Source organism: Empidonax traillii, unplaced genomic scaffold (assembly GCF_003031625.1).
Source record: "Empidonax traillii isolate 1590-97213 ecotype Southwest subspecies unplaced genomic scaffold, ASM303162v1 scaffold286:size1162393, whole genome shotgun sequence".
Lineage (NCBI taxonomy): Eukaryota > Metazoa > Chordata > Aves > Passeriformes > Tyrannidae > Empidonax > Empidonax traillii.
In genome coordinates this window covers 3,931-15,188 of record NW_020955479.1, presented here as the reverse complement: position 1 = coordinate 15,188, position 11,258 = coordinate 3,931, and the positions used below count along the sequence as shown (strand labels likewise).

General features: G+C 44.3%; 1 protein-coding gene across 2 annotated transcripts; it reads right to left on the bottom strand.

Annotated features, from left to right (window-relative positions):
* Positions 1-1,007: 1,007 nt before the first annotated feature.
* On the bottom strand, positions 1,008-8,229 carry PSMD12 (proteasome 26S subunit, non-ATPase 12). Of its 2 annotated transcripts, none has more exons than XR_003571936.1 (11): positions 8,085-8,229; positions 6,185-6,244; positions 5,845-5,973; positions 4,686-4,793; positions 4,281-4,385; positions 3,813-3,962; positions 3,525-3,659; positions 2,907-3,019; positions 2,389-2,563; positions 1,815-1,947; positions 1,008-1,454 (listed from the first exon to the last, which is right to left on the bottom strand). XR_003571936.1 is itself a non-coding variant. In XM_027890365.1 (11 exons), exons 1-11 carry the CDS (start codon positions 8,190-8,192, stop codon positions 1,245-1,247), a joined length of 1,371 nt encoding a protein of 456 aa, XP_027746166.1. In that variant the 5' UTR covers positions 8,193-8,229; the 3' UTR covers positions 1,011-1,244. The 2 variants fall into 2 exon arrangements, 1 of the variants encoding a protein (XP_027746166.1); XM_027890365.1 differs by having other exon boundaries at positions 1,011-1,454; positions 1,815-1,892.
* Positions 8,230-11,258: the final 3,029 nt, after the last annotated feature.

Below are 11,258 nucleotides of genomic sequence, written 5' to 3'. Positions count from 1 at the left end.
AAGTTAGGAAGTGAGATGGTGACATTCTGTGCATTCTGAACAGCTGCTCCAATCTCTCCCTTCCCTCACCGATAGTTCACCTGCTTGTCTGATGCTCAGACGCAGCGAGCTGGCTTGGGGGGGCTTTTCAAGTTACAAGCCTCCAAAATGACATTCCCAAATCTCCCAGAAGCATGTCCAAAGTCTGCATTTCCCAAGCAAATCACTGCTCACAGGCTTCCATCTTTTCCTGTCCCTTCACAGGCCTCCCTCACTCGAAATCCCTGCCTGAAGTTTGCAGACTTCCCGTGTATTGACATGATAAGAGCGTTGGTGTAATGAAGTTCAGCGTCCTTGTGAGCAGATGGGGTTTATGCACATCTCGATACATCATTTACATAATTCATTATGAGCAGAGTGGTTATGGCTAGCATTAAAAAGCATTCAAAACCGGAGCAAATTCAAGCAAAGTTCCATTGATTCTTACCATACTATTTGTGCTATTTTACCTCCCTAAAAACCAGCCCAGGGACGTGGGGAAAGGTCCACAACTTCCCTCCATTACAGGAGGTTAAAGCAAATATTTAAACAGGGCATTTTCTTCTCTGAATGGAACACACAATGATAAGCAGAAGCTTTAAAGTAACTGATTAATTGCTATTGTAGCCATTAAAAAGTACAACAACAACACAGGGGCAATGAGTGACTTGCACCAAGCAGACAAGATTTAGGTACTTAGTCATGAATTGATTGCTCTGTCAGTTCAGAATTAATTAAAGTCTTAACTGTAATACCAAATCACAAGAAATAGCATTATTCTTGAGCATAAACATCCAGAATTTTGTTTAAACAGTATCTTAACTTCACAATATTATAGAAGTTAGCTCTATAAACCCTTATGATTTTATTATTTACAGTAAATCCTCTCAATCACAGCCTCAAAAATAGTCCTGTAATGAAATAACCACAGAATTATGTGTTAGACAGGTAAGGGTACACGTGGAAAAAAAGGAACCACAAGACCATTATTATACAGGCAATACAGTTTTATTATGTTCTTTCACCAATTGTAGCAAAAAACATTTAACAACTGAATGAATAATCAAGGGAACTTAATTGTCAACAGGAATTTCAGAATTATGTTCTAAATTTTAGACCAGGAAGGCTTGACAGGGAGAAAACAAACCATATACACACTTGTAATAATAGTCTCTATTATGAAGATTTAATGCCTTCTTTAAAAGCACTGAGATTATTGAGGCACCTTACTGCAGGTTATGGATCATCTCTTCTTTGGCAATGAGATGGGTGGTTTTGTTAACTAGGGCCATGAGGGAGTTGAGCTTGTGAGACCAGTCATTGAGGATATTGTTGGGGTCCTTAGGCCTCTGGAAATTGATAATTCCTGCCAGCCTGTCTACTTTAGCAAAGATGGTCTTATTAACTACTAGGTTAGACAGGAACTCCTCCGATTCCTGGAAAGACAAACAGCACTGGGTCAAATTAATAGTTAATTAATAGTCGAATTTTTAGCTACAAAACATCAGAATTGCTCCCAAACAGCACAAAAGCACCAGGAACAAGATTTCCTTTATACCTAACAAATACAGCTGTAACAATATTGCACTTTAAAACCCCCTTTTTTTTTTTCCATTTGACCTATAGCTGCTTATTTTCCATGAAATTAAAAATTGAATACAGACTTTTACACTTTGGAGTACTTGGCTACACAGATATGAAAGCAAGGCACGTGACAAGCAAAGGAGAGGAAAAGCATCCACACACAAACACTTCCACACCCCTGAGGAAAGAAGGAGAAGCAAAACCACACTTACATCAACGGACAGATCCAGGAGCTGTGCCATTCTCTTCATTGTAATTCTGGTATAATATTTAGCCATTATTCTAATATTCTGGAATAAAAGTGTTCAGAGTAGAGGGTTATGTGCAAAAAATAATTGAAGCAGGCTGCAAAAATATAAAAGTCCATGTTAAAAGCAGATTAGGAACTGTGGTGCTCTAACTGCAGCCCGGCATGGGGCGTGGGAGGGAGCTGTGAACAAACAGCTCTTTTGTTAATAAAAGGTGTAACAGTCTCTATGTGACAAATTCTTGAGAAAAGAAATCAACAACTTAATACAAAGCAAGACTTTAAAGTTTCTGTTCTATTCAAATGCGAATGCTAAATCTCACCATTTGAGTGCAATATGCTCTTTTTCCTGACAACTGTGCCAATACTACAAATAAGAGTAATATAACGAAGATATACAAGCAAATAAAGTGTTGAACTACAACACAAAAGGAAAGGCTTTACTACCTACTTTTTTTGGTTTTCTTTGTAGTTACAATACAGGAAGCAAAAAGCAGTTTTAGCCAAGGCACTGAGTACACAGCTCCAGTCAGACTTACATGTTCCACAACTCTGTTCTTTAAATCTTTCCATCTCTTTTCACCTTCCTCTGTACACCCAAAAACATCTGTGGCAGGACTGTCAAGGGATCCTTCTCTCAACTCTTTCCCATATTCTTCAACTAGGGCACTCCACCGCATCAGCTCCATGGTGGTAAATAGTTTTAGGAGGTCTCTAAAGGGTTTAGGAAAGTTGGGTTACAATCCTGTGTTACTAAGGCTTAGTTCACACTTAAAATAGATCAAAGGCATAATTTGAAATGTTTTATTTTTATTAACATGAATATTCATTGTTCTTGAATATACCCTGATACTTCATGCTGTCAGGGGGCAGCTCAAATCAGACTCTTTTTCTAATTAGAAAATCTTTTATAAAGAGATACCCATTTTCATGTACAAGTTGCACAATCATGACATTTTTACGGTATTTTTCACACACCCTTAAATTCTGAGTTGCTTAAAGAGATTTCACTTGCTATTACATTTTTCTTTAAGAATTGTTTATTAGAAACACTTACTTATACTTGGGGATTTCTTCTAGCTTTTTGTCACTACTAATTCTGTGCACCAGATCAGATTGCTCATTGTCATAAGGTGAAAGGATAACATAAAGAACAACACTCTTCAGTGCCTGTTTGAGAGAAAAAAGTGGGTTTTTTTCCATTAAGTTAAGAAGAAAATTGATGCCATCTGCAGAAACAAACCCTCATTCACAGCGATGCATTTAAATTGGTACAGGTCAGCTAAAATCCCAGTATTTAATACATTAAAAACCCCTTTTCAAACACCTGCCATCTGTACTGCACACACAACTGCACCACTCAGACCACACCTGCACAGCTGGATACAAAACAGACTTACACAAAACAGAACAGACATTCTGGAGATTTCAAAGACAACAGAATGAAGATGTTGGTTATGAATATTCTTTTGAAATCAACTTTATCCTATCTGCTTTCAACTTGTTAAGTTTCAACTTGTTAAGCTGAAAACAAGCCAATTTGTTAAAACAGCCATAAAAGACAACCAAACTCAGAACGGACTGGTGAGCTATTCCATCTGCTGCACATTGATCTGGGAAGAAATGAGTATTTGCCCCACGAAAATACAGATATTTTGTGTGTCAAGTTTTTTACCTGTTGCCACTTTTCACTTTCAGCCTGGATACAGGGAGTGTCGTAAATGGCTCTGTAGTGCTTGCAGATGGAGAGGTAGGAGCCTTCATGCTGATCCAGCTGGATCATTAGGTTGTAGTATTTCAACTTTAGTTTCTGAAACAGTTATCAAAGAGTCACATTAATACAGCTCCACGACAGGTAAAGGAAATTCAGCTGGATTGAGAAAAACACTTGGACCTGAAGAGAGGTAAGTCAGATAAAAATTGGAATTGGAGAGGGAGAGACAAAAATCCTCAAGTGACTTACTTCTGTGTTTTCTTCTTGGAAAAACTTTGTATTAATTTTTTTGCTGATAATTTGAGTCCGAATATAGTCTTTTACAGCTAGACAGAGTCTCATCTGCTCCAAGATAAATTCTACACGTTCTTTCTTTTCCATTGAACCGTAGGTTTCCACCTGAAATGAAAATGTAACTATTTAACACTCAAAGTCAAATCAAGTCTTAGCTGTGCCAGAAGAGTCTGGAGAGGGGGACACACCAAAACCAAACAACAGAATAAAGCTATTACAGAGCAGGTGAAAGTGGAGTAAATACTCTCTGCAACCCAACCCATGAGAGTACCAAAAGCAGTTAAAGCTGAGTTACACCTTCCCCAACAAAAATCTCATTCCAGCATTTCTGCAGATGGACCTGATGCAGTTTCTAAACACTAATCCCCAAACAGTGAGAATTCATTGCTATTGCTGATGCAATTTTGAGTTCCCAGGTGTTACCTGCAGTTCTTGCAGAATGGAAGCAGCTTCTTTCACTTCCCCGTTCTGCTCCTTTATCGTTGCAAGAGTCTTTGTCAGGCGAGCGCGTTCAATCTCCACGTAGATCTGACATCACAAGGACATAACATTTGAAAAAGCGAAAAATAAGTGGCATTTTGTAATTCTAGAATGCATTAATCATCATAGAAACATGACCAGTGTTTCAGCATATGATTTAAATATGACAGCTGGAAAATATTTGCATTCTTTTGGAAAGAAATACAGTACGTGGCTTCTCAGGTTAATTTAAAAACTACTTTTGCTCTTACTTGAACGGGATTAAAAATAATGTTAGGGAGCTATGCTTTTAAAGATGAACATTTTTATTCTGCCTTTTAGACACTCAGTCTTAAAACAAAATCTTACTTTTCCTTCTGTCACCATTCGCAACGTGTCGATTAAGCGCAGTTTGACCGGCAAGTCTGTGATTTCTTCGACGTAAGTGCAGCACTGCTGGACCATTTTAGCAACTGCCTGGTATGAAAAGAGAAAGGAAAAACACACTGTGGGTCCAGATTTCCCAAATGTAGTCAAATTATAACACTCAGAGGTAAGTAATAATGTCACATCAAACTGAAGAGACTCATTTCAACAAAAAGCACCCAAGATCCATCTCCTCACTTTGGTTCATAACGAGCTGTAAAACGACACCAGTGACTGATGCTACAGATCAAATGTGATGCTGTTCTGTCATCCCCTTCATCTCAGTTTTTCCAGGGACACTCAAAATAATCCACTCCATGCAGTTCCTCCTCCTCTGCCAAATCCACACAACTCTCACACGGACTGGCAGAACTTCTCTGTTTGCCCCAAGACCTGCACGGCTGAGGGGAGGTGAATCTTCACTGTGTGCACTAACCCTTCTCCTCAGGACACCTGTAGATTCCTCAGCAAGGGAAGGAAGAGGGGTGATCACTTCTCACTGATGCTTTTGTGACAAGCACTGAACATGTACTGGTAACAACACTGACAAAGCCGGTACAATGACTATTAAAATACCTACTTCTAAAAAAACCAGAATGAAACTTCTAGAAATTTCTTCCTCAAGAAGTTCCTCAAAATTCAGCTGAAATGATCCAAGCCTTCAGCTGCAGTCTGTGCAATTCAGAGAACTAAACTACACTCTACTTTCATACACACTCTTAATGTTTCTGCACACTGACAGGTAACCTTTTTCTTCCTAAAACAATGTCATTAAAATTGCCTGTTGCCGACTTCTAATTAAGCCACTCTAAGCACAGAGTGCAATAAACTTTGCACTTTCCTAAATGCAAGTGCCTTCAGCTGATTTCTCACACAGGCCTGAATGCCAAAGAGTTTCCAAGTGTGAAGCACACGCTTTATCTGATCACAATAAACTGCAGTGATTCTGTTAAATGTACATCTGAACACGAACGCATAAGAACGTAGAAGAGTGTAAAGATGCACCACCATCTTCACACACAGAGTACCTACATACAGAATCAGGTACATAACACAGCTCCAAAAGGAGTTTTTTTCCTTTGTTTCAAAGGATTAAACTCACCTGTTTTAACTGACTTCTCCTCTTTGATAGAAGAATAATGTTTTCATTGAGAGCATCCCAGTCCTTCGCTTCGTAACACATTTTCACTATGGCAACCAGGATGCGGGATGTGGAGACCATGTCAGACGCCTGGAACACACCGAGAGCACGTCACAGGGGGATGGACCTGCAGCCCCTCCAGCACCTGCACTTCTCTTACACACAGGGCAGTAATTACTGTGTCTGGCCTCAGGGATTTGCTTTCTAAAGAAATGCAAGACTGAGACTCCAAGTCCCCTCCTGACTTTAACACAGGAACAAGGGCTGTGTTGACACCCCAGAATATCCACGTCCCACTCACCGTCCGTGTTTGCTTTTCCAAGGAGAGAAGGTTTTCAATGACTTCTTGCAATCTTCCTTCCTAATAAGACAGGCAGAGAATCAGCTACATGAGTGAAGAATATAATTCAGTTTAAACTGAGAGCAGCTCTAATTCTCACCCAGGTAAAAACAACAGACCAGCCTGAACATTCATTTTTCATTCACCAGGAAACACACACAGCACCCTCTTTAAATCCATGGTCCTACACAGACATTAAACTGGAAAGGCACAGTTTTGTTTTTGCACAATACATGCTCTAAGCTGTCTGCCTTGAGAGAGAAACTTAGCAGGTTCCAGACAGGTTTGGTGAGCTCATGTTCACTGAGCTGCGTGGAAGACTCATTTCTTCCCTGGCCAAAACAGAGCTTGAAGTGAGAACAGAAATGCAACTAAAAACACCTCGGCCAAAAAAATTATTCCACTATTACTTTCATCCACATCCATCATATCTTAATTACAGGGTATTACACAAAGCATGAACTACAGGGAATTATAATAGTCCTGCCTTTTTGGCAGGGGGTTGAGAACTATAAATGCCTTTGCTTAGGGGAGTTACAGACACCACAGTGCACTTTTAGTCCTAAATTGTAAAACCTAGAGAATACCTTGCAAAAATTTTAATATGGGTGACTTTGTATCACCCCATGGCAATGGTGGGGCTGCAAAAAACAGTCAGAAACTAGAAAATGAGTAACAAAGCAGAGAAAGTGAGATTTGCTTCTAAAACGTAGCTATCCTACCGAAATCTTTTACATAAAATGTTTGTGAGGGATGTGCTCTCACTGCCACGGAATTTACATGCTGTGTAAGGATGAAACACGGCCATGGTGTCCACTCCTACTCAGAGCTGTGCATAAAACCCCAGTGCCTGCTCTCCACACAATGGGCTTAGGACAGACTAAGGCAGATTTGCAGCACGTAAGAGTCAGATGCATCCTACTGGGACAGCAAACTGCAACACCAGAGAAGCTGTGGCTGCCCCATCCCTGGAAGCGCCCAAAGCCAGGCTGGATGGAGCTCTGAGCAACCTGGGCTAGTGGAAGGTGTCCCTGCCCGTGGCAGGGGTGGAACGGGATGGTCTTGATGGTCCCTTCCAACTCAACCCATTCTGTGACTCTGCCTGTTCTGAGCTCTGAGATGCACAGGAATCTCCAGGCTACAGAACAAGTCCTTTATAAAAAAGCCCTTAAAACACACCCTGCGGTCACAGGTGGGGGCACAGACACAGCCGCTGAGCCGAGGGAGGCACCCCAGAGCCTGCCCTGACCCTGTCCCTCCATTCCAGCCTTTCAGGGCTCGCACATCCCCGAGTTTAGGGATGCCAAGCGCTGCCTGTCCAGCCATACCCGGGACCAGTCACACGAAGGCAGCGCTGGCGCACGATGAGCAACCGAGCCCGCGTGTGCCCGGGCAGGGGCAGAGGGAAGGGCTGCACCCCTTGTGGGGCGCTCGGGCCCTCCCCTCACCCGACAGCTCCTCCCGCCTGAGAATTACAGAATATCCCGAGCTGGAAGGGACCCAAAGGATTAGCCAAGTCCAGCTCCTGGCTCTGCACAGACACCCCAACAATCCCACTCTGTGACTCAGAGAGTTGTCCAAACCCTCCTGGAGCTCTGGTAGCCTTGAGGCCGTGCCCACTGCCCCTGGGAGCCTGGTCAGTGCCAAGCACCCCTCTGCTCGGGCACCAATCTCCCACAGAGCCCTGAAACAGCGGAGCCGTCCCTCTCCTCCCCTTCCCCAGCCCGGCACCCAGGTCCCTCTCCGGGCGCCCTCAGCACCGCTCCGAGGGGGAGCAGGACGCGGCCGCAGCTCTGCCCCGCGCGGCCTAGCGCGCCATGACTCAGCCCGTCCGCCGCGCCGAGCTCGCCCGCCGCCTCACCTGCGCCAGCCGCTCGCACTCGGGCAGGCGCTGGTCCACCGTGGCGCTGTAATCCACCTCCATCTTGACGATGCGGCCATCGGCCCGCTCCGCGCCGCCCTCCGCCATGGCCGCGTCCGCCGCCTCAGCACCGCCACCGGCCGGGCCGCGCAGGCGCGCCGGGGACAACCCCGGCAAGGACCCCGCGCCTCGCCAGGCAGGCGCTGCACAGGACACCCCCGGGCGCGCCAGGACCCGCCGAGGGGGCGGAGCTACTGCTGAGGGAACCGCCCCGCCCAACCCGACCCTGTGAGGGGATCGGAGAGACCCTTTTGTGAGGGGAGCTGAGACCCCCCCTGGGGGAGCTGAGACCCCCTGACATTGTGAGGGGAGCTGAGACCCCCCTGGGGGAGCTGAGATCCCCTGATACTGTGAGGGGATCGGAGACCCCCCTGGGGGAGCTGAGACCCCCTGAAATTGTGAGGGGAGCTGAGACCCCCTGACATTGTGAGGGGAGCTGACACTCCCCCGAGGGGATCTGAGAGCCCCTGACCCTGTGAGGGGATCAGAGACCCCCTTAGGAGACCTGAGACCCCCTGAGGGAATCTGAGACACCCCCCTCCTGAGCCTCTGAGGGGATCTGCCCCTAAAAACACCCACGTCTGAGGGGATTCCCCCCTCAGCCCATCCCTCTGAATGGATCTGAAGCCCCCCACAGCCATCTGTGAGATGATGAACCCATCCATGCCTGGGCACGAGGGTTGCCATCATCTCCCAGCGCAGTGTCACCCACCACAGAAGTTTCATTTCCTGAAGAAATCCAGAAAAACTCCCTCGTGTTTGCAAGCAGACAATTCAGAAAGAAACGCTGAGCAGGTAATGCCCTGAATCAGAATCACAGAATGGTTTGGGTTGGAAGGGACCTGAAAATCACCTTGTTCTGACACCCTACCATGGGAATCTTTGGATGTTATTTAAGATTCCCAGAAAGAATAAGTTATCACAAAATTACATTTTGTGTTGTGTTACTTTGAGACTACACTGCACATGGACCAACACATTGTGCCAAAGGGGTATTTGACATAACTGTTTTAAATCTTTTGTTGACAGAATTAAGACTGAGTTCCTCCATCTGCTGCACTGTTGTAAATTCAGAGTAATTCAATTAAATGGATTCAGAGCTCTAATACTGTATTTTGCAACTGTGCCTGATGCATGCCTTCCAATTAGCAAAGCACAGACCCCGGGCCTTGAATCACTTTCTGTTTGAACTCAAACTTGATTTAAAAAGTCCCCTAACACAATTTATCCATTATCCTTAATCATTGTTAGCTGATTTTAATTGACCTAAGTACTGAAAATACACGCATGTATCACTCAGGGTGCATCACTTGTTCTTTCTTAACTGGCCATTCACAAATTTTTACAGAGCTTTGGATTTTTAAAATCTCATTCCTTTAGCTCACTGTAACATTAGTATAATTTTACAGCTCATGGATTGTGAGTGATGGCTTCCAGGGAAGTTGAAAGTCACACACTAATCTAATTGAACATAGTCCCATACACGGTAATTTGGTTCAGACAGCGAGTGAAAGAGGAAGAAAATTAATCCATACTGCAATCGTTGTTTTCCTTTACCTGCATGGGTTTACTGGGGGACAAGGAGGCAGCTTTTGCCTCCAATGCAGACTTCCTGGATGGCTAAAAAAATTCTCTAAATTCTTATTCAGAAGTCATTAGCAAAACTCGCCCAAAAAAATAGCTTGGCTTTTGCTGTCTCTTATTCTGAAGCAACACTTTGCTGACACAAGTCCATCTGGAGTTCATCCTCAGCATGATTTAACATATGGGCTTTTTCCCCTCAGGGCAGAAATGAAAGATGAGCGAAAAATGTCTCATTTTCACAACTGAGCCTAGAGAGGGTGTTGCAGAGGTAAGAGTAGTAATTTCTGCCAGTTCGTGGAAATCAAAGACCCAAAATTGAGGCAGGCACTGTCTGGCCAGTGGGAGCTGGAAGTTTTCTGTCTTGGCATATTCCCTGGAAAAGTGGTGCATGGAGAGAGGCTGGGGACAGTCATCACAGCTGGGAGCTGTAAGGGACATCCTTAGGGGCACTGCTTTTATCCCATGTGTATGTGCAGCCAGCACAAGACTGAGCTGTGCCTCTGGCAGTAAGTTCAGGGTGACTGCAGGTATAGGAAGTAGTTTTGTTTTCCATTTTAAGCAGCTTGTGGATTTGACACACTGCTTTCCACAGATCTGCACACCTCGTTATTGTACACAGAGCTATAGGTTTGGTTCATGCTGAAAGCACGTAAAGGGGACAAAATGGTTTAAGTCTTTCTCAGGGTTTTATTGAAATCAGTGTCCTTGTCTATCATTAAGGTTGGAAAAGACCTTTAAGATCATCAAGTCCAACTGTCAACCCAGTAGCACCACAATGTCCTCAAATGCCGCGTCCACACATTTTTGGAACACTTCCAGGGATGGAGACTCCCCCACTTCCCTGGACAGCCTGTTCCAATGCTTCTGTGAAGAGATTTTTCCCAGTATCCAATCTAAACCTCCCCTGGTGCAGCCTGAGGCCATTTCCTCTCACGGTGTCCCTTGTTCCCTGGCAGCAGAGCCTCCTGAGAGGGAGTTACAGAGAGTGAGAAGGTTTCCCCCTCAGCCTCCTTTTCTCCAGGCTGAACCCTCCCAGCTCCTCATAAGACTTGTGCTCCAGACCTTTTCCCAGCTCCATTCCTTTCTCTGGACTCACTCCAGCAGTTCAACATCCTTCTTGCAGTGAGAATCACAAGGTATTGCCTTGTTTGGGCTATTTTGCGTGGAATTTCAGGAACATACAGTACCAACATTATGAATTATAGCCACAGTTTCCATATTTATAAATGGCTGTGTCACATTTGAGACAGAAGTCTCATTAAACACATTGTTCATACCTCAGTTGAAAATGCAGACTGTTAATAGAGTTCCCAGATTTTTTATTTCTTTGTGTAGGTGTTTGCACTTCCCTAGGAAGGCAGGGATGTGAAATATTGTGCCATTATTGCAAGGGGCTGGCAGAGGGACGTAGTTGGCTCCAGGAGATGGCACTGTGTCCTCTGGGCTAAGAATTATACCCACAGCTCTGAAATGTACATCCAGAACCAATAAAATTCTGAGGGGTTTTTGCTCTTTCTTGTTATGAAACAC

Excerpts from the sequence above, each read along its gene's own strand:
- PSMD12 (XM_027890365.1), bottom strand. The coding sequence starts at position 8,192 with ATGGCGGAGGGCGGCGCGGAGCGGGCCGATGGCCGCATCGTCAAGATG. Across the intron at positions 3,660-3,812 it reads TCCAAGAAGAAAACACAGAA|AAACTAAAGTTGAAATACTA; the intron begins GTAAGTCACTTG and ends TAACTGTTTCAG. Across the intron at positions 2,564-2,906 it reads GAAGAAATCCCCAAGTATAA|AGACCTCCTAAAACTATTTA; the intron begins GTAAGTGTTTCT and ends TAAACCCTTTAG.